General features: G+C 61.4%; 6 protein-coding genes across 6 annotated transcripts; all 6 read left to right on the forward strand.

Annotated features, from left to right (window-relative positions):
- Positions 1 to 139: 139 nt before the first annotated feature.
- Positions 140 to 4,360, forward strand: LSCM1_06582 (uncharacterized protein; the record flags this gene model as incomplete). The annotated part of the gene is made up of 1 exon (XM_067323998.1): positions 140 to 4,360. One exon carries the CDS (start codon positions 140 to 142, stop codon positions 4,358 to 4,360), a length of 4,221 nt encoding a protein of 1,406 aa, XP_067180539.1.
- An 897-nt stretch (positions 4,361 to 5,257) lies between these two features.
- Positions 5,258 to 6,580, forward strand: LSCM1_06583 (uncharacterized protein; the record flags this gene model as incomplete). Its single annotated transcript, XM_067323999.1, has 1 exon — positions 5,258 to 6,580. The coding sequence occupies one exon, from the start codon at positions 5,258 to 5,260 to the stop codon at positions 6,578 to 6,580; it is 1,323 nt and encodes a 440-aa protein (XP_067180540.1).
- A 2,015-nt stretch (positions 6,581 to 8,595) lies between these two features.
- On the forward strand, positions 8,596 to 9,210 carry LSCM1_06584 (uncharacterized protein; the record flags this gene model as incomplete). The annotated part of the gene is made up of 1 exon (XM_067324000.1): positions 8,596 to 9,210. One exon carries the CDS (start codon positions 8,596 to 8,598, stop codon positions 9,208 to 9,210), a length of 615 nt encoding a protein of 204 aa, XP_067180541.1.
- A 6,132-nt stretch (positions 9,211 to 15,342) lies between these two features.
- Positions 15,343 to 16,116, forward strand: LSCM1_06586 (uncharacterized protein; the record flags this gene model as incomplete). The annotated part of the gene is made up of 1 exon (XM_067324001.1): positions 15,343 to 16,116. The coding sequence occupies one exon, from the start codon at positions 15,343 to 15,345 to the stop codon at positions 16,114 to 16,116; it is 774 nt and encodes a 257-aa protein (XP_067180542.1).
- A 1,309-nt stretch (positions 16,117 to 17,425) lies between these two features.
- On the forward strand, positions 17,426 to 17,869 carry LSCM1_06587 (uncharacterized protein; the record flags this gene model as incomplete). The annotated part of the gene is made up of 1 exon (XM_067324002.1): positions 17,426 to 17,869. The coding sequence occupies one exon, from the start codon at positions 17,426 to 17,428 to the stop codon at positions 17,867 to 17,869; it is 444 nt and encodes a 147-aa protein (XP_067180543.1).
- Positions 17,870 to 18,556: 687 nt separating this feature from the next.
- LSCM1_06588 (uncharacterized protein) lies at positions 18,557 to 21,475 on the forward strand (the record flags this gene model as incomplete). Its single annotated transcript, XM_067324003.1, has 1 exon — positions 18,557 to 21,475. The coding sequence occupies one exon, from the start codon at positions 18,557 to 18,559 to the stop codon at positions 21,473 to 21,475; it is 2,919 nt and encodes a 972-aa protein (XP_067180544.1).
- Positions 21,476 to 22,015: the final 540 nt, after the last annotated feature.

Consider the following 22,015-nt stretch of genomic DNA (forward strand, 5'->3'; position numbering starts at 1 on the left):
CTTCTTTCCAAAGGGAATACCCTCGACCCTGCCACACACAAACACACACACACACACAACTTCTGTACACGTTCCACCATCATCGTTGCGTCCACGAACGCCCCCTGACCTCTCCAAGGGTCTCCTCCTCGGCTTGGATATGCGCAGCGGTGCAAAAGTCAATGTTGCGGTCGCCGCGATGCGGCTGGAGCCGCTCCTGTTTGCAGGCTACGAGCGTCTCGACAGCGCCGGTGGCTTTGTGCGTCTCAGCACCCCGCAGGGTGGATGGGTCCATTTGCAGCCGTCGCATCCCTCCTTCCAACTCGCGCCGCCGCAGCCTACCGATTTACCCCCACCCCCTCCTCGCGAGCCCCTCGGCGGTGAGCTCAGTCAGAGCACTTCAGCACCTACGGCCGATCCGGCCGAGGCTAAGCGGGCCCTGGCGGATGCTGCCGCGCCGCACACGTCGACAGCCGCTTCTGCGATGCTGCCGCCGCCCCCCGATGGGTTCGAGGTAGAATTCCTGTCATCGTCGTCCGCGGAGTCTTCGGTGGCGCCGTCTCATGCGACCTCACGAGGGGCGTCCCCGCCGCCGGAGGCTACTGCCCCCGAAGACGGAGGCGTGGGCGACGCGCCAGCGAACACTTCCAGCGCTGGAGACGGCCAGCCCTCTGTGCTGAACAAAAGCGCAGATGCGCTAGAACGCGGGACTTCAGAGAAAAAACCGACACTACACATGCTTGTGCACGGCGCGGAATTGGTGGCCTCTGCGGCATCGCTGGTAGAGCTCGACGAGGCGCTGGCGCAGTGCGCCCTGGTCCTATTCGGCGGCAAGCTCCCTTACTCTACACTGCCGCTGCCGGGGCAGGCGGAGGCGCATCCGCAGTGGCCGGAGGCGGCCAACTACCACCGAGCAGTCTTGCTGGGGTTCGACGATGCTGGACTCGTGTACTTGGACGCGCAGGCATTCGCACAGCGCTTGTCACCTCCGCAAGAGTGGCGGTTGTGCCCCCTCCCGCTGCTGGTGTGCGGGGTGGCGGAACTGGCCCACTATTATCGCGTCGCAGAGTCTGCGGACACGGCAAGCGAGCGCAGCACGGCCACCGATACCTCGGACTCTGTACCGCGCTACCCGGTGCTGCCGAGGCCCGCAAGAACTGCTACTGCTGGGGGCAGCGAAGGGCTTGAGAACACACGGCCGAGCCAAAATGGCTGTGCTCGCTCATGCTTAGCCCCGCCTCTTCAGCCGACCCCGGTGCTTGGCGAGGCGTTCCCGTTAACCACATCGACCACAGCGCCGCCTGCCCCGCCTGCAGCGTCGCTCGCGTACTTGAGTCCGCCACTGCGCTGGAGCCTGCCGGCATGCGGTCGCACGCCGATGCTAGACCTGCGGCAGTTGTTCCAAGTGCAGCCGGACTGCGTGTATGGGCTAGCGCGGCCGCCCGAAGAGGTAATCTTTCTCGGCGTCGCCTTTGGGGTACCGTGGATTCGGCCGGTCACATTAGCCTCTACCGCTGCCTCCGGTACGACCCCATCGCCGGTGGCGACGCATTGCGGTGCAACACTTCATGCGGTCGCCCCCTCCGCGTCATCGTCAGCATCGCAGCCGCCGGCGGGGTATCGTTGGAAGGACGTGCGCGCGTGGGCGGAGCCGCTCGTCGGGTGCCACGATGCATTCGACATCCGAGGCCGCCACGGTCTCACGGGCCCGACTGCTGCTGCGGCGGAGGTGCCCTCCACCGCCGTTGTTGCTGCCAAAGGATCTGCATCGCGCTCTGTGCCGCCAAAAGAGGCAGTGCGGGAGCCATCGCCGCCCAGCGAGGCGACGGGTACGAAGGGCCAGAGGGCTGCCGCACTGACACCCTCGCCGAAGAAGCGCATTGCAGCTGCGCCACTATTTGTCAAAGAGGGCCACAGCGTCTTCGTGCCTGGCCGCTTCGGCGTGATGCTCGAGTGTAGCACGAACCCGGCACTGATGGCGGCACATTTCGGGGTCTTGCACGGCGACCGGGTTGTGGCGCGCGCCCTGTCGCCTCATGGCGCCGCTGCTCAGCTCTCTGGCACACCGAATCGAGACGCGACAATGGCCCTGTCACTACCGCCTGGACCCATGATGGTCATGGGGCTGCACGGCCGTAACGTGCTCGTGCTACTGGGAGATGGCGAAGGGCAGGTGGCCGTGCAGATCCACATTACACATGGCATCTCGGAGGTAGCGGAAACGTTTCGTAAAGTGTCGGGGACGCCGCTGCCGCCGCCTGCACTGCCGCTACAGCCGCTCAGCACGCCGGCGTCACCACCAGACTCGACAACGGTCTCTGGGGCCGCTGCAACCTCTCACAGGGTGGCCGAAGGCGGAAATTTCCTGGAGCGGCAGCCGCTGCCAGATACCGAGGAGGGGGAGGGCCATGCCGATACCATGCTTAGTGCATCGACGTGCGTTTCTGCAGAGTTGGCTGACGCCGCTGTCACCCCTGCAGCAGCGTCAACGCCCTCTCAAGCGCAGTCAGGCATGAGTGCGGCGGCGGGCACGCAGGGGGGGGAGGTAGTGAGTGAAGATGCTGGAGTCGCTGCACCGATGGCTGATGGGGATCGGTGTGAAGTACCATTGCCGGCGAAGACGGCAGCGTTAGCTGACCTGACGCAGGCCGCTTCAGCTGCTGCTCCTTTCTCTTCAACTGGCTTTGTAAGGGCTTTGGAAGTGACCCCCAAGTTCGTCAATTCTACACCGCACACAGGACGATGGTCGTCGACGACGCCGTCCTCGGCATCTGCCACTTCCTCCGACTCTGAGACTCCGGGGCGATTTCGGCAGCAGCAGCGAACTCAGTGCAAGCAGACGGCAGAGGAGAGTGGAAACCATTCAGGCCTTTCCATGGCGAAAGTCCGCGCATCGACCACTCCCATGCAAGACGCGGTGGCGGAGGCGGCTGCGGCGTTGCCGGCTTCAGCGGCACAGCTGCTGCAGTCTGCGGATGAAGTGACGATCGTGCCTGCCGCCACACCCACGGAGGACGATGCGCCGTCGCTACTGGAGATGCGGGCGATCGGCCATGCCACAGTTTCCCCAAGTCGCGAGGTGCTCGTGGAAGCGGAGGTTGTTGAATTCGCTGCCAAAGCCGCGAGCACCAACCCACCGAGAGCGAGACAGATGGGCTTTCATGCCCACGACGTGGCCCCTCTCGGCGCTCGGTCGCACGAGTTTCCGCTGCTGCAGCTGCCTGAGAGGCATCTCAGCGCGCTTGAAGATCTAACGGGGCAGCACCCTCCGCCCGGCAGCAGTTTATCCGCTCCGCCTCTCTCTACCATCCGCACGCCTAGTGTGCGCCGGACCCCGTCATCATCGATGCCGCCATCATCGCATTGGCAGCACGCAGGCGAGGCGCCGGAGGCGACGCAGGGCGTGGAGGCGCGTGCTCGTGATGTTGCTGGTGACAGTTTCCGTCTTGGGGCAGGTAGGGCGGGCGAATACCAAGAGCAGGCACAGCATGTGAGAGGCGTACCTGCCGACGGTGGTGGCGCATTAGGTGCCGCCCTCGACACTCCGTCTCTGTCGGTACCACCGCAACAGCAGCTGTGGGCCAACCAAGCACCTCCTTCTTCCCACGCTGTCATGGAATCTAGTGAGGACGGGGCAGCGCCGACAGCAAGCGAACACCTGCCCCAGTCGCCAGAAGCGACGACGCCGCGCTCGTATCACGCCGAAGAAGTCCCTGCGTGCTGTGCGGCGCCGCCTGCTCCATCGACGGCAACCCCCGCAATAACCTTCGCACCTTCCTACTCGCCGCTGCCAGCGAGATTTGCAGAGTATGGGGCACCAGCTCGAGTCGGGACTGAAGAGGGGGTGTCCTCCTCCACCTTAGCCTCCGCACCGTGCGCGGCGGCTGTTGGGCTGCAGCACTGCTCCACAGCGACAGCATCTAAAACGGCGAACACCGTCGTCTCGACGCCGTTCACCAACTTCCTGAAGGCGTACGCGATCCGCGTGCTCGATACGCATGGTGAAGTGGGCGGCAGCGAGAGCGGGCAGCTGCGCAACGGCACAGCGACGAGCATGCGCGGGTATGCGGCGAAGACGGGGGAGCCTTTACAGGGAGGAGAGGAACTCGCTTGGGTCCTCGGCTTTTACCGTGAAAAGCCGCTGGCACGCATCATGGAAGCGACAGCGGCTCAGCGGCGCTGCTGTGCCGCATGGAAGGCGGCCGTCACATTCAACACGGCCTCTGCCGCATCACCGTCCGCGAACGACATGCTGGTGCGCAAGCTGAAGGCATCTGCGTCTACGACCGTCTTTGAGGAGCTGCGCGTCGAGGAGCTTGTGTCGCTGCTGTCTATTCTGCAGAATCCGCCCTCGGTGAGAGAGGGGCGCACACCGGGATGACGGGGTGCGTATGCATGACGACAGCGTACCCCCTCCCCCCCTTCCCCTCTGCCCCCTCTCTCTGAGCACCCTTTCTTCCACTGAACGGGAGGTATTGTGCCTGCTCGCCGCTGCACAGACGCTGCCCGAGATGCGGTGCATCCGCGCTGCCGGCGCTTTCCCTTTTCTTTTCCCCCTTCTCTGCCCCCCTCTCCCCTTTTCCGTTGCTGTGGACCCTTTCCGGGGGCTTCTCGTGCCGGACACATGCGTGGCGCGGACTTGTCCAGCAAGCAGGGGATGAGCGCACACGTGAGAACTGTGCGAGCGCACGAGCAGCCGTTCAACGCACAGGTCAACGAGAAATAAATAAGGGCGCGCCAGCCGACTGCATGCGCCCGCATTGGCTATGCCGCGCTCCCTCTCTTAATGGCTGCGTACGTGATCCTCTTCACAGAGCGGGAAAAAAGGGAAGTGCGCGTTGTGTGGCGTGTGTGTGTGGGTGTGGGTGGGGGAGGAGGAGGCGGTGCGACAGAGAGTGATACGGCGCACTCGATGCCATATGCCCCTTTTCCTCCCCTCTATGTCTTCAATGTTTTCCCTCCCATGCTCGGCGCAACGCTGCAGCAGGGCCACCGGGCCCTGCTGCGTGCCGCCGCCTCTTACTTCCTCTCTTTTCGACAGGCCTATGGATGCGATATTATTCGCGCCAGTGAACGATGCTCTCTGTACGCATTAGCTACAGAACTGTGCTCTACTTCACCTCAAACCTCTTCTGCTTTCACCTTGCAGGCTCAACACTTATACTCCGCATACGCGACTGCTGCCCCTAACTTCTGTGCAACACCGCCACGCAGCTTCACCGGCATCACCATAGCGCCATTAGCTGCCGTTGCGAGAGGAGAGCTGCACCGGCGCACGATGAACACGCCTGTCGACGATGCGGTCAGTGTGGCACGCTCGTTACCCCCGCACGGGCCAGCCAACATGATGTCCATCTACATGACACGCTACGACTACGACTACAACCGCGACCCGGGCATGAAAGGCAGTGGGAGCGGCTTCGCGCGGGGCGTAAGTGGTGACGTGCGAAACCGGCCCGTCTTCGCCTACGGCGTCGACGCAGGCGGCCGTGATGACCGCACGATCTATCAAGTAGACTACACAGTCAAGGACCGCTCGGCCAAGAATATGGCTCGGCTGGCCGCCACAGTGACAGGCGCAGCTGCCACTGCAGCTACTGTAAAGAATGGCTACGCAGGGAAAGGCACGGCCTACCAGCGCGACTGGTACCTTCCGGGGATCTCCGCTCACATTGTCTTCGCGGACGGCAGACATCCGCACACAGTGTACCAGGATGACTATCAGGCGCCGCGGCCCGGTGCCGGTGGCCCCAGGAACGCCGCAGTGTGCTACGCAGGAGCCGCCGCCACGGCCTACAATGCAGATCTGCTGAAGCCCAATGGGGTGATCGAGGACGACGGCGCCGACCTTGCGCCGAAGATTACGTCAAAGGAATCGCTGTGGCCACGGAGGCACAAAAGCCCCAACGCGACGTGGACGCCGATCTTCGAGAACACCGCTGACCACCGCCGCACGTGGAACGATTGCGTGCCTGGTGATGGTGTGGTGGGCACATACAGTTGCACCTCGTGGGATTACGGCGACACAAGCAAGGCTCACCCCTCGCAGTTGCCGCTGAGCCTCGCACGCAGCATCGAAGCCCACGGCCTGGACGTCAACGCGAACCCCAACAAGGCGGCGCTGCTGCGCCGGCTCGCCGGGCCGAACGCCGCCTTGAGGTCCCTGCGCGGCTCAGCGAGTGGTACTCCACTAGACACAGGCGACCGCACGAACCCGCAGTTCTTGTCGAGGAGGGAGCAGAAGCGTTGTGCGGTTAGCTGGCGCCTTGAAAAGGAGCACTGCGTCACGATGTCCATTTACAAGAGCGACTTCATTGATCAGGGGCTGCTGTCAGAGCTACCGGGCAACCCAGGAGGACCGGCGGACGTGCGCGACACCCACAGCAGCCCCTTGGCTACTGCGGGGGAGATGATCGCCGGCCAGCTGACGAACACGACACGCGAGTTGGGGTTGCTGCGCAACGCGCACGGCACCCTCAAGGCCGGCGAGGCGCATCCCTCTTCGCGGGTACGCACCGGCGTACTCTCGGCGATGCGCGCGATGGAGAAGGCGGCCTCGATCGACAAGGCCGACCCGCACCGCCACAAGCTTCGGACGTAGTTGCAGTCGCGCTTACTTGAGTCATCTTACCCTTCTTGTTCCGCACCGCTGCCACCGACCTCGTGCCCTGCCGTGGCGCTGCGTACGTGAGCGTACATGTGTGTACGCGCGCGAGTAGGCAATACGACTTCAGCGACTGCTGTCCATGTAAAGTCGTTGGCCGTCTTGTCACGGTGGCGTGCGCATGGGCATGTGTGTGCCTGCGACGTCCCGGCCGCTTCACCGCTGTCTCTATTCTTGTTGCGAGCCCCCGCCTCATCCCTCGCGCCCTCTCTGTTCATGGGTCTCCGCCGTCTCCTCCTGGTCGTTTTCGCCCCTTTGTTGGTGTACGTTGGCCCTTCTCTCTCACCCGCTTTCATGTACACTAACATGCGAGAGAAGGCTCACACACGTACCCGTTCACGAGAAAAGAGGTCATGGGCACACCACGCGGAGGAGAGCACGCTCAGCCCGATACGGGGGTGGGGCCGTCACGCGCATCCCCTGCGGCAGCGCACGAGCTCCTCCCTTTTTTTTTTAATGTCGCTTCCCTCTTGTACAGTTTTGCTTTAGATGTCTCTGCGTTGTATACGCTCTTCACTGGCCTTCTTCCTCATTTCCTTTCCCTCAATGGAGCCCACCTTTCGCCTCTCTTGACATCACTGCTGTGCGCGCCTCAAGGTGCCTAAGCATGTGCGCGGTGACAGCCTCTGTCGTTCCGCGACGTGCGGCACCACAATGCCGCTTGGAGCTCTTGTCTTCTTCCTTCACCCGCCCCCCTTTGCCGGAAGCCGCAGGACAATCAGCGGGAAGGTGCGGCCCTCCCTTCTGTACCCCCCTGGATCGCCTTCTTTTTTTTCTCTCTTGAAGTGTTCAAGCAGTTCGGGCACGGCGCATGCGAGGGCGCGGTGGAGAGGAGAAGGGAGGCAGAGTTGGAGGGGGCAGCGTGCGCTGGCCGATCAGCAAAGGCTGCGTGCACGTGCTGAAGAGCGAGGAAATGTGAGGAAGGGAGGGAGACGTACACGCGCAGGCTCACCACATATGCGCTCGCCACACGCCCTCCGATTTCTTTTTAGTGGGAGCGTTAGCTGCTGCCTGTGTCCATCGCTGCGAGCAGCGCCCCAATACATATATATATACTTCGCTTCATCCGCTGTTCTTGGTACTACCGAGGGAAAGCAGCGACATCCTATGCGCGAAAAAAAAGGTGGTCAAATTTCGGGGGACGCCAAGAAGCCGGCGTGCTCACGGTACGGTGCAGCCAATAGAGCTTGCGAATAGCGCTGCAGGAGGATACTTAACCCAAGGCTTCGTTTTTCCTGTCTTCGCGCTGGTGGAAGGGAGCGCTCGTGCCTTCCGTGTTGTGCGCATGAATGCTGACGCCTCGTCAGATTTCGCTCCCTCTTGTTGCACGCCGCGCTTTTACTGATTCGCTGATGTGGAGCGCGCGAATAGCTTTCCTGCGTGAACTTCACCCTCATCTCTTCCCCTCTTTCTGCCGCAGCGCCACCTGTCGCCATCTCTCGCTTCCGTTCATGAGGCCATCTGCGCCGCAGACTTTCGTCTCTGCATCCGTTCCCTTCGTCGCGTTTTGCTCTCTCTCTCTCCGTGGCCCCTTCCCCTTACTGTTCTCACCCCCCGCGTGCGGTCTTCTTTCTTTCGTTTTTCTTTTTTTCTCTCCCTTCTTCGGGCACGGCCGTGTAAAGCGGCGCCTACCATTCCCCCCCGGCTTAGGCCGGTCTGCTCCCTCCCTCTCCCTCTCCCGATTTTATTGATCGGCGCACGGCTCCTGTTTTTTTTTTTTGGCGCCCTTTTCTCCCACTCGAAGACGACCGTGTCCTCTCCCTCTACCCCTCGGCTGCCTTTCATCCACGAAGGAGGGAGTGAGGGAAGGGAAGGACGAAGAAAAAAGAAGCAGCAGACACACATTGAGTGAGTCGGGGCGCCGTCGCGGTACGTTGCTTACCCTTTCTCGCACCCGTCTCTTCCGTTTGTGCCTTTCACTCCGCCTTCCCCCTCCCCGGACGTGTGTCGCGATGACCGCCGCTGATCAACTCCGTCACGCGGCTCAGCTGATCGAGCTGGCACGGGGCGAAGAGACCGAGGACGGCAACCCGCTTACGGCGGTACGCCATTACACAACGGCCATGGAGATAATTGCCTCAGAGGCGTCGAGGCACGCAGCGACCATATCGAACAGCGAAGCCCGCCGCTTCTTTCTATTTCAAATCCGATCGAAGCTGGAGATGTACTACGAACGCGCCGAGCTGCTTCTACAAGTCGCCAACGGATCAGGACTGCTCGACAAGCCCAGCCCGAGCAGCGGCGACGCCTCGGCGTTCCAAACGGGCTACCCACCCGCGCTCTTCGCGGCAACAATGGCGAACGAGAGGGACAGCAGCAGCAAGAATGGAGCTGCCATGCTGGGCGCAGGTGGTGACGGTAGTGTGCTTGGCATACCGCTTCAGCCTCAACAGACGAATCCTCCCGCACCCCTCGCTTCAACGCAGTTCGGCTATGCCGACACCAGGGAGCCGCCGATAAGCTGCTATCTGAAAAATGATGACGGCACTGTGGCGCCGCCGTCGGAGACGCCGGAGCTGGACCTCGACGAGCTCTTGAAGAACCTTGGCGCACCACCAGAGCCCTAGAGACTTCGTACGTTGAGGAGGAGGAGGGGGATGATGGGAGAGGCGGGCGTATGTGTGCGTGTGTGTCCTTGTGTGTGCAGGAGGATGTGCGACAATCCTTCTCGAAGCGGTTTTGTTTGGCTGACTTCTCCTCTCTTTTTCATCTTTGGAGCTTTGGGGGGGGTCTTGTGGGCCTGCGAGGAGAGCGCGCGTACACATACAGAGACGGAGAAGTGTTGATGTATGTATGGAAGGATGTGCTTGTGTAGGTGTGTGTGTGCGTGTGTCCCGGAATAGGGAAGCATTCCTCCGCACCTTTGCCTCTTCTCTCACCTTTCGTATGCCTTAGTCGATAGCTCCCTTCGCTTCTCGCGCTCCCACGCTGTCAGGCTCACTATGGGGAGGGCCTCTCTCTCTCTCGGTATCACCAGTGCTCGCATCCGCCCGCGCACTCGCCCCTCCTCTGCTTGCACGCATCTCCGGGTGTTTCTGTCCTTCGAGCGAGTTCACGTATTGCCCCGCCCCAACCCCACTGAATGCTGCGGAGCCGTAAGAGACGTCGCTCTCTGTGTGCTCCTTTTTTTTTACCACCGATGACCGCAGGGCAGCCCTGATCGGCTTGGACGGATCGCGGCTGAGGAGGCGTGCATGACGTTGCCGGCGTGTACACATCAGGGGGTAGGCCCTGAAAGGCGGAATGATCGAGCCCGATAGGTAGCGGGGTGCACATTCGCTGCCACATCCAGCTAGGAAACACCGACGCCGAGGACTCTTCAGCGTACCGCTCATCTCAACGCGTCGTCTGTTGGAGGTAGCGTCATGCTTGCCATGCACGCGGCCAAGGGAGAGCGGCATGTGTGGGTAGCACTCCCGCGTGTCTGCGCAGCGCACTCCCGCTGTGTAGGCTAGATGTGGCGCTCTCTTCTTACGAAGAACGTGCCCGTGCGAGGGACGGCGTCACAGCCGTCTTCCTTACCCCATCCTTCACCGGGGGACTTGCCACTTGCCTTCGTCCCACTGCCTTCCTCGTAGGGGGCCGTGAGCATACGTAGGGACGCGCATAAGGGGGGAAGGGGAAGGGGAGGGAAGGCGCTCGCGGTGCGCTCTGTGCCCCCCCCTCCCCCTCCCCCGCCCTCGCCAGAACTGACGCGGCAAACGAACAGAAAAGAGCCGTGTCTTCCTACTCGCATCCTTCTCATACCCCCCCTCTCCCTCTATCTCCCTCTTCGCACGTCCACAGTTTTTCATCTTCCGCCGCCTGCAACCATGGCCACCATTGGCATGTTCAACGTCGAGGGCGATAACGTCGACCTCTACATCCCGCGCAAGTGCCATGCGACCAACACGCTGATTGAGGCGCACGACCACGCTGCCGTGCAGATCTCGATCGCGAACGTTGGCTCGAACGGCGTGATCAACGGCACGACGACGACACTGTGCATTGCTGGCTACCTGCGCTCGCAGGGCGAGTCAGACCACGCGATCAACCACATCGCGATCGACCGCGGCATCGTGCGCATCAAGACCGGCAAGCCGAAGCGTGTGTCCAAGTCGAAGTCGAAGAAGCCCGCCGCGAAGGGTGCCGCCGCTGGCGCTGCTGCGCAGAAGGGCCAGAAGGCTCAGAAGGGCGCCCGGCCACCGGCGCAGAAGGGTGCGCGGCCACCGGCGCAGAGGGGTGCCCGGCCACCGGCGCAGAAGGGTGCCGCGCCGGCTCGCAAGAACCGCGCCTAGGTTACCTGCACAGGAAGAGGTGCACCATAGCTGTGATGCAGACAAATCAGTCGCGCGTAGGCAGCAGTGTGCGCCCTTTCAGTGGTTACCGGTCGCGTGGCGTGGGGCTGCCGCTGGAGGAGAGGCTAAGGAGACGCTCGGGGACGCTGCGCGAAGGAATGGAGACGTGGAGGTGCGGGCATGTGCCGTGAGACCCCATTCCTTACATTTTTTTCCGCGTTCCCTCGAATCGCTTTCTCCCTGCGTCTTCTTTTCCCTCACTCACTCCTCCCTCCCCCCGCATCACCTGCCTGGCGGCGCTGTGCATGAGACGTCGCCTCTGCTCGCGTCTCTCTCTCCACACAGCCTCCTTGTGCTCTTTCGCGCCTCGGCTCGACCTCCTCGTCTGGTGGAGCAGCCGCGAACGCTGCAGAGGATTGGTACGGGTGGGGGACGGCGACAAGGCTGAGGAAGCAGAAAACATTTTCGTCTTATTTTTCTTTGACCACCTTTCTTTCTCTTTCCCTCTTGCTCTCCCTTGCGGCTCACGCAATCACGGGCTCGCTGTCTTCTGCACTCTTTGCATCTCGCTCTTTCTCCCGCTCCTTTGATGCGTCAACGGTGGAGGGATCGTGGGTGACGGGTGGGGTGGTTTCGGAGGGGGGGACGGGGGCAGTAGAGTCGTGGAGGAAGAGCCAGCGAAGCAAGCGGCTTGCGTGTGCATGTGTGTGTCTGAAAACTGGAGGAGCAAAAAGCGGGAGATGGACTCATTTCTTTGACAAGCGCAGCAACACAGCGATCGGACACAGCTCGAAACCGTTAGGCAGGGCGCGCATAGGGAGGGGGTGGGTGGGAAGGCTGCAGGTTTGACACTGACGGCGTAGCCGACACTCGCCGATTCTCCAGCGTGGACGCGAAAGCACGGGAGCTACCAAGGGCTGCAATGTTGTGCAGCGGCGTATTTACGTGCACGTGACGCTGCAGCTCCGGCACTTCCCCCCTCCCCCAACAACGCACGCGCACATGACTCCACACAGGCTCACCTTGCACAAGGGCCAATCGCAGAGGAATCCTGCACCTACTCGACCTCATTTTCTTTGCCGCTTCTTTTTTTTTGCTCAACTCTCTCTGAACACTGACTTGCGACAACAACAAAATATGCACGACGCTCATCGCTGTCATTTCACTAATGATCGCATGTGCGCCCCTCCACAGTGTGCTTACACCACCACCTCTGCTCAGCTCTCCGCCCACCTCTCAGCGTTACTATCCGCCGCCTGCAACCATGGCCACCATTGGCATGTTCAACGTCGAGGGCGATAACGTCGACCTCTACATCCCGCGCAAGTGCCATGCGACCAACACGCTGATTGAGGCGCACGACCACGCTGCCGTGCAGATCTCGATCGCGAACGTTGGCTCGAACGGCGTGATCAACGGCACGACGACGACACTGTGCATTGCTGGCTACCTGCGCTCGCAGGGCGAGTCAGACCACGCGATCAACCACATCGCGATCGACCGCGGCATCGTGCGCATCAAGACCGGCAAGCCGAAGCGTGTGTCCAAGTCGAAGTCGAAGAAGCCCGCCGCGAAGGGTGCCGCCGCTGGCGCTGCTGCGCAGAAGGGCCAGAAGGCTCAGAAGGGCGCCCGGCCACCGGCGCAGAAGGGTGCGCGGCCACCGGCGCAGAGGGGTGCCCGGCCACCGGCGCAGAAGGGTGCCGCGCCGGCTCGCAAGAACCGCGCTTGAGGAGAGGTTGGGTGATGGAACGAAAGGGGTGAGGGGCGAGAGCCGAAGAGCGCAACTGTCGTGCACAGTCGCGAGTCTCTTTGGCCATTTCCTTTCTTCTCTGTCACACACACGCTCCCTTCGTCGTGCGGTTTCGTCTCCGTTCCCCTCCTCTCCTTCCTATGCTGGGGCGCCTTCAGCGTTTTTTTTTCACTGGTCGCGCCGTCTTCAGGGAAGGGTAGGGTGGCTGGGGGAAGAGAGGCGGCCCTTGGAAGCCACCTGGTCACCTGCTGCACTCATGAACCTCTCGATCGACTCGGCCGTCTGCTGTACGCAAGCTCCTCGCTCCGCTGCAGCCTTCTGCACCCCTTCTTCCTCACTGAGTCCTGCTCAGCGCAACAAAGATGCCACTTCAGCTACCGCATACACGCACGTGCACACCGAAGTGTGTTTGAGAAGCTCATCCGTGCTCTTGCTCATTTTTCTTTGCGTGCGCATGCGTGGCGGGGAAGAAGGCGGCTGCTAAGCTGCCTGCGGGCTCAGCAGGAGGAGGGCGTGTACGGGACCCTCCAGGTCACGGCAGTGATGTCTGAGAGGAGACAATGAGGCGCCGCACTGTTAATGGTTCCTCCCGCATCTCTTTGCCTTTATCCGCTGCACCTCTCTCTCCCCCTTTCTCTGCATATATTTTCCCCCCCTTCGCTCTTGCAATGCCGCGCAACGTCTCGTCGGTGCCGTCTGCTGCTTTGGACCTACCGCTGTTTTCGCTCGGCCTGGTTGGAGGGTGAGTCTCAGCAGTGGCGCTCTGACAGCGCCGGCGGCGGGGGCGCACGTAAGAAGAGGGGGTGGGGGGAGAGGTGCGAGTGGCTGGCAATGACAGGATAGTTCTGGCGTTCGTAAGCGTCGACCTCGTCTGGAGCGCTTCTGCATCTTCTCCGGCTCGAAGGGAAGCGACGAAGATGAGCTACGAGGCCGGGGAGGCTTGGGAGGAGGGGGAGTGGCGACAGCGACGGCAATGACCAGTGGAGGAGGGAAAAGAGGGCGTGCATGCTTCCCGGCCTGCTCGCACAGGAGGGCAACGGGGAATATCGGCCGCTGCTACCTCCCCTCCCCTTCCCCTCCCCCTGCGCCTTTTTCTTGCTGGGGATTTCATCCCCAAGGCCTACGCAAAGCTCCCTTACAGCTCATTTTCATTTCAGCTTCTTGGATAAAGTATGGAGCTCGCCTCACAGCGGCAAACCAGCAGCGTCGATTGGCCCTCCTCTCTCTGTGCGATGCCAGTTGTCAACTGCTCATCGCTTTGTGCACCATCGCTTCTGCAAAGGAAAAAAATTTTTTTTTCGCGTCCATACTCGTCATCCGCTCCTACCCCTTAACCCCCCTCCCCTCCCCCTCTTCTCAGGTGCGTATGTACGCTCTTCCCTCCACCTCGCCTCTTCTGATCCACTACCAGGCTACGCAAAGAGCGGCATGGGGGGCTCAGCGCGAAAAAAAGAAGTGGGAGGCTGCTATCCCCCATCAGGGGGATGATAAGTCGCATCCGACAGTACGTCGGGGGAGGCGGAGGGGGTGCAGGTGTCACGTGGAGCTGGTTCGCTCGCTTGGCAGCTGAGGCGGGCGAACGAATAGTAACGAGGCGGCGCAGGCGGCAGAAGGGATGTGTGACGACGCATGACGAGGCCGGAGGAAGAGCGGCTCTGCTAGATAGGGGGGGGGTAAGCACACACATACACATACGCACAAGCACTGGTGCATGCATCTATGCATGCGTGCACCTCGTTTGCGCATGTGGTGCGTTTTCATTTTCTCTTTGCTCCTTTCACGTTCGGTGGTTGAAAAAGGGGCGGAAGTGTGGAGAGGCGGGAGGAGGCGAGGGAGGTGCTGGTGGTGGGGGCGCTGCAGGTGCGACCTACGAAGATGGAAGCATCTCTGCTCCCCCGCCACTCTCTCTCTTTCTCTCTCTGCTGCGGCCGCTGCCGCTCTGCCTTCATTCCCCAATCGACAACGAACGGCTCATTTTAGTGTAATCACAACGGAAGACAGCAACAGCCCCCCTCCCTCCCCCCACACACACTTACACACACTTCCTCTCGTAGGTGGATGTGTGTGTGTGTATGCCTTTGGCGCTACACAGGGGTCAACGATGGATGGCCCTGCGTGGCTTTGGCTCCAAGAGGGGGAGAGGGTATGCCGGCTAGCGGTGCTGAGGAAGAAGAAAAAAGGGAAGCAGGATGCACGTAGAAACTGCTCTTGTAGTCGTCTGGGAGCATCACCGGACTGCCTCTCTGCCCCCTCCCCCCCTCCGCCTCTCACGGAGCTTCTGTTCCGGTAGGCCGCATGCAAACTCCCCTCCGCCCCCTCCTCCCTCGCACTGCTGCTGCATCGTCTCGCTGAGCTGCCCAGTCGAGCTGCTTCCCTGAGGTCCTTCATTGCCTTTCCTAACGATACTTGTGCGCGCCCCTTTCATCTTCACTTGTGACGGTGCCTGCTTTCCTCAGCACCACCGCCCTCCCCTGTTGTCCTACAGGGCCGGCTCGGAGGGGGAGGAAGGGGCGCTCAATTAGCAGGTAAGCCTCGATGGGAAGGAGAGGGAGGGAGGACATCTCTTGCCTCCCCCCTGTTGACACACACATACACACGCACACGCGTGGAACACATTTTTTCTTCGTTTGAAAGACATAAGCAGCCGTGCTTCAGGTGTGAGAGCCGTCGCCATGTCCGGCGCCAATGCGTGGGGGCGCATGTACACTCCGGCGAAGCAGTCACAGTTCACGCTTGACATGTTTGAGGAATGGAAGGCTAAGCAGGTGAATGAAATCTCAGAGCGCGGCGCCGACCGCGATCCGGCGGTGGAGGAGGAACACAACCGCCGCATGCTGCGGCAGAACCTGAACGCCTACGTGTGCTACAGGGAACTGGATCAATATGGAGCATGCCTCGAGGACAAGAAGCTGATCTGCCGTCGTGAAGACGGCAACGGGGCGAGGGGCCGCGGCACCGTGACCTCCAGCATTGGCTCATCCTTTGAGATCAACACGCAGAACAAGGTCAACGAGAAGCTCTGTCGGGCGACGCACAACGCGTACGTCTCGTGTATGAGCTCGCGGGAGAATCAAGAGCAGGTGCTGCACTCAGCAAGTCTTGAGCCGCATTGCTCAGAGCGCCGAGCCACATTGTTCCAGTGCCTACGCGAGAACCAGGCGTTAGAAGCGCAGACGAACACGCCGCAGTGCACGGAGAGCTACCGAAGTCTTCTCCGCTGTGGGCTGAATCATCTGTGGAACCACTACTGGCGCGAGATGACCAAATTCAGCGACATGGACGAGTTCCATCTCTACGAGCTCTCACGCGACGACAACAAGAGGCAGGCTTATCTGCGCGCCCTCACCACGTCAGAGGCGGAGCAGCGGTCACATCTGCAGGAGGAGCGCGATGCGGCCCTCGGCTATTATCTGGACCCGAATGACGCTGAGAACAGTCGCTTGTGAAAGCAACAGGGTGCTCGAGCGACCGAGCGCGGAGTTGGAGCTCGCGCGTGTGAAAAAGCTGCTGTGCGCTTGCCTGAGACATACCGCTTCTTACACATTCTTCTCTCTTTTTTTTTTGCAGTTGTCTCTCACCTTCTTTTGTCTGCCTTTGCATGTCGCCATTCACGCCGCGGCACCTTTTGGCGAAGAGGGCGCCTTCGCTGCGCATGCACGTGCGTGTGTGTGTGTGTAATCGCGCTTTGAGGGGCCCAACCTTACCCAAGCTCGACTATTCCCTGTGCGTGCATCTTTGTCCCCGCGCATGTTGGCTCACGGGGCATTCTTCTATGCCATTGGGTATCAGCACCTGCAAAGAATACCGTTTGTGCCTCCCCCTCCCTGGCCTTTCCCACGCGCACCTGTCTACTAACACACACACACAGCACCCGAGAGGGTTCCCTCTCTCGCTGACTTGTGAGTGTAACGCGCAGACCCATGCGTATTCGCGCACCTATACGAATGCGCACATACGCTGAAGCCAAGACGAAATAGAGAGAGTGGTGATGGCACGCGCGCACCAACGCATGCAACTCCTCGCAACCACCAATTTGTTTGTCATGCCCCTCTCCCCCATCTGCATGTACGCCCTCACCGCCTGACGCAGGCACTCGCCGAGCGCATCTTTCTTTGTTTGCGTTCGCTGTTTAGCGAATAGCGGTGAATTTTGTGACGGTGGTGAGGTGAGGTGAGGGGGGAGACCGATCGCGTAACGCGAAAAGAATTGGAATGTTCCTTAAAAGGCCGCACCAAAGGCTATCCTCCACTCTGTGCGCTCTGCGGGAGCGCACGCAGTCTGCTTCCTCACTCTTCACCGCCGCAAGGCCGGCGCTCTTCTCCCATGTCCATCCCGCTCACGGCCCTCCATGCCGACCACACCCGCACATGGCGCTGCGTCTGGAGACGGAGTGCCTATCGACGACTTCGGCAGCGGAGCGCGCCAACCAGGCGCTGAAAGGAAACAGTCCACTAAGCCTCTGGAGGCACACACCAGATGCTCATGTGCGTTTGAGTGCGAGGCCCCCCTCCCACTCCAGTGGCTGGGGTGGCACCCTCAACGGAATTCGCGCCCCCTCCTGTGTGTGTGTGGGAGGAAGGGTGTGCAGGCCGTGCCTCTCGCACCCCCTCTTCCGATCTCCTTACTTGCCTCCTGCCGCCTTCTCGCTCCCACATTCCGCTGACAAACATCCGCAAAGACATTTCTGAGCTTCACCATCTTTCCCCTCGGTTTTTTTTCTTCTCTCAGTTGCCTTCATTTCCAACCGCTTTGGTCATGCCAGACTCGCCAACGGCGCAAACATTTGTGCTTTGGAACGGTGAGTGGCCGTACGTGAAGCGCGGCGTATCGGAGGTGCGCGCCGTTGTGGCAGGTGCCATTAGCTCTGCCAGCGCTCTTGTGGACGTCCCCGCGTGCTTGGCGCGAGCGCGCAAGTACGCGGCCGCGGCCGACGACTTCGTCTCGGTTCAGTCGGCGAAGGCGAGCTCTACATTAGAGTCACATCAGTGGATAGTGCCGGCGACCGGGATCGCACTGGCGAGCGTCTATGTTGTCGTGCGAAGCGCGCCTTGGGGTGGCGTGAAGATGATGCGCAACGGCCTGATTACGGCATCAGCGCTGACGGCGTTTATGTACCCGCGTGAAATTGTTCATCGCATAGACAGCGCCATGCCGTTACAGGCTCCAGCGTCGTGTAGCGAGCACGAAAATCAGAGGTAGCGCTAGAGCCCGCCGCTAATCTGTAGGGATGCTCAGGTGTGGTTGTGCCTGAAAGGGGCGCCGTGTGTCTGTTTGGGCCGCGAGCACCTTAGCGATTGCATGCAGGCAAAAGAACTGAGCAGTCAAGAGGAAAGTGGGGGCGCGCGGCGTCGACCTGTGCGGACGGCGTCTCGTACGGAACCACCAGACCGTAATGCGTGCCGCAGCTTGAGGCCCGGATAGAATCGAGTGCGAGGCGGGTAGGGTGTGAATGCAGGTGCGCGTGTGGATGTGCCGAGGAGACGCGGAGTTCTTTTTTTTTAGCTTGCCACCGCGCTGCGACGAGGAACACGAGGCTGAAGGCGCTGCCTCCAGCATCTTCCTTGTGTTGGCCGCACCATTGGCCGGCTGCCGAACATGCGCACACAAGCAAGCCACCGTGCGGGCGACATGGGAAAGGCCGCGTCTCGATGCCCCTCCCACCTCAAGCCACCAGCTCCATTCTTTCTCCTCCCCCCTCTTCCTCCGTGCACCTCTCGACGTGGCAAGACTGAGGTTGACAACAAACACGAGGTGCGAGAGGCACAGATTCCATTCACTCTACGCGTGCACACTCGACTTTGGCTGACGCCGAAGATCGTTTGCCTGCTGCACACACACACACACACACGCCCAAAGTGCTGCTTTTTGAAACCCATCCAGCCTCTCATGACCGCCACGGCGTCGTCGTTGGACTCGGCGATGCGCAAAGCCGCTGCGCAGGTGGGGAAGCGGCGCATCTTTCTGAAGTCTTTCTTCGCCGACTTCGACCACCTGCGCAGCGGCCGCATTACAGCCGCGCAGTTTTCTCGCGTCCTCACGAACAACAACGTGCACCTCTCTCCAGACGAGATGCGTGCGCTCGCGCGCCGCTTCGCGCCCGCCGCGCCGGCGGGGACTGCGGCAGCCGCCTCCAGCGCTACTGCGGACGCGCTCGGCAGCGATAACGATGAGGTGCTCTACGAAGACTTCCTCGCTGCTCTCGAGGCGGGAGCCGGCAGTAGCGCTTCGGTTCGCCGCTCCGTTCCAAGCACGACCCTCACACCCGCCGAGGAGAGCCGTCTGCAGCCCTTCAAGAAGATGCTTCAGCACGCCGTAAAGGCACACGGCACCTCTCTAACGGCGCCACTCCGTGACCTGGACCCGCTGCGCACTGGCCGTGTCACTGCGGATCAGTTCCGCCGGTGCCTGCCCTTTGCTTCCTCCCTGACGGCGGAGGCGATGGACCTGTTCGCGAAGCAGTACAGCGACGGCCAAGGGGGCGTGTACTACATGGCTTGGTGCCGCGCCATGGACCCGTCACTCAACGAGCCGGCAGACAATGAGGACGCCCTCGGCGCAGCCGCGCGGAGTCGGCTGTGCGCCACTGACAAGGAGCAGTCGCGTCAGTCGATGGCAGGCGGCGCCGTCTCGTCGCTTGTGTGCCCCGACTCCTTCACAAACCCAAGGCTCTCCGCAGAGGAGCTGATCTTCGTGTTCCGCCAGCAGTGCGCTCTGTACCGGCTCCGGTACGAGGACGCCTTCGCCGACTACGACAAGATGAAGACGGGCAAGGTGACGGTGGCGCAGTTCGAGTCAGTGCTGGGCCGTATGCCTCTTGTCCATTTTGCGCTACGGCGGGAGAACGTCGACACCCTCGCACGTGCTTACATGAGCAGCGGCGACGGCGTGCGTGGGCACAGCACGCCGGGCTTGCCCGTAGTGGAGTACCGCGCGTTCCTCCGCGACATTCACCCGTCGCAGGCGCTCGAGACGACGGCAGATGGCCGCACCGCTCCGACCAATTTTTTTGCCTCTACCCACGCCGCCGACACCTACTTGACGAGCCCGGACGACCAACAGAAAGCTGAGGCGCTTCTCTCGCACCTGCGCGCGCTCGTGCAGTCCAACCGAATTTGCCTCAGCCCCGTTCTCCGAGATTTCGATCGGGTGCGAAAAGGCATCTACGAGCATCGCACCTGCACCCGCACCCGCTTCGCTCGCGGCCTCGCAACACAGAACATCATGCTCCCGCCCGAGCAGCTTCAGCTGCTGATCCGAAAGTACACCGTGCCGAGCCCTGACGGGTCACCGAGCAGCGAGGTGAACTACTACCTGTTCGTTCAGGATGTCGATCCGTCGCAGGCGAGTGGCTGCAGCGGCAGTAACGACGCGTGCGACACCACTGACCTAGGCACGCCCTCTCACACCAGTACTGCGTCCACCACAGCGGTACAGGTCGCGCCTGCAACCTCGATGACAAAGGAGCGGGTTCTGGCACGCGTGGCGCTGCAGGTGGTGGCACGTCGCCTGCATGTGAGCGCGTTCTTCGCTGATGTGGATCCTCTTCACAGTGGCGCCATCTCGATGAGCCGTCTCGGTATTGCGCTGGTGCAGGCAGGCCTTCAGTTGCTGCCGGAAGAGCTGACGGTGCTGCAGAACGCCTTTGAGTCGAAGCGCTTCCGCGACAGAGTGGATACGCAGCGGCTCGTGACTGAAATCGAGGCGGCCGTTGCAGCACTGCGCGCCAGCCGCGCCGCGGAGAAGGTCGGTGGCGAGGCCACGCCCCAGGACGAGGAGCGTTCGGCGCGGGTGGCAGCTCTGGTGAGCCGTCTGCGCCACAACGTCCGCGTGCACAACGCGCTACTGATGCCCTTCTTCGCGGACTTTGATCGTCATCACCGAGGCTTCATCACACCAACTCAGTTCGCGCAGGCCTGCGCGCGACATAGGTTGCCTTTGACCCAACCGGAGGTCGACACGCTGGCGTCGTGGTATAGTGCCAGCGACGCGGTGACGCCTGGGACGGATGGCGTGCGCTACCTCGCCTTTGTGCGAGACATTGGCTGCGAGGAGGAGTCGGTGCAGTACGCGTTGGCGCAGACGGCCAGCATCTCAAGCGGCCCAGTTAGCACGGGCTTGTCGGCGTCCGCCCGCACCGCTATTGAGGCAGCGGCTGACGTGGATGAGGTACTTACCCGCATCTGCGTCTTTCTGCAGGAGCGGCGGCCGCCCCTGAGCGAGTTCTTCCCCGACGGCGATGAGCTTCGCCACCACCACGTAACGCCCTCACGGTTTCGCCACTGCATAACCATGCTGGGGATCACTGACATGACGGAGGCGCAGCTTACAGCGCTGGAGGCCGCCTTTGCATCAGCCAAGTGCCCCGGTGATATCGATTACCTAGCCTTTGTGTATACAGTACGAGCCATGCTGGCGGACGGCGCAGGTGCGGCCGCCGTATCGCTGCGGCGACTGCAGGGACCTGCATTTCCTGTCTTCGACCACACTCCTGTGACGGGCGGCGACGCCGCCACCACGCACACGACTGCTGCGCAGGGCTTTGTGGCCGACACACTGCGGCACATCCGGCGCACCCTAAAGGCACGCCGCACGGCCACCATCGCTGCATTTCGCGAATATGACCGTGCTCGAAAAGGCTACGTTACCGAGGGTCAGTTCTTCGCCTGCTTGCAGGCGCTCGGCGTACCGCTCAAGCCGGACGAGGCGGCAGCACTTTTGCAGCTCTACGCGTCTGGCAATGGCCAGGTGCGCTACATCCCCTTCACACACGAGGTGGACGATGCGTCGCTCATTTCTGTGAGCTAACTCGCTTTCAGGCGACGGAAAGAACACATGTATCATGTACACAACCAAGGCACGTACACACACACACACGCACACCATCCACTAGTAGCGAAAACGTTTCTATTAGCCACCTCCGCTCAGAATGCTTTGAACACGGCGCCATATTGAGATGGAGAGAGAGGGAACGCGCCACCGGTGGGAATGGTAGCAACGCATCGCAGTCTGCTGCAGTCCATTCTAAGCGCATGCGCCGGCAGACCACAGAAACGCGAACAACCCCCGACCAAAGCCACGGAAGCGAAAACAGTGACGGGGAGGAGGAGGCGATACAGTCGTGTGCGGATGCTGGCATGCGCTAGTTTGTTGTGGCTTTGCGTTGCCGAGGGGCCTGTAGTGCGTGCGTGACAGCGCAAGGTCGTCGCGAGCCCTCTTCCTCCCCCTTTTTTTGTTCGTCCGCTCCTCTCTATCGATGTGTGGTGCTCTATGTATTGAAGATGCTGAATTTCGTTTAGCTTTCTTTAGGGTTGCTTCTTCACGATTCCGTTCGATATTGGTTTTCGC

The sequence above is a fragment of the Leishmania martiniquensis genome, chromosome 11, assembly GCF_017916325.1.
Source record: "Leishmania martiniquensis isolate LSCM1 chromosome 11, whole genome shotgun sequence".
Lineage (NCBI taxonomy): Eukaryota > Euglenozoa > Kinetoplastea > Trypanosomatida > Trypanosomatidae > Leishmania > Leishmania martiniquensis.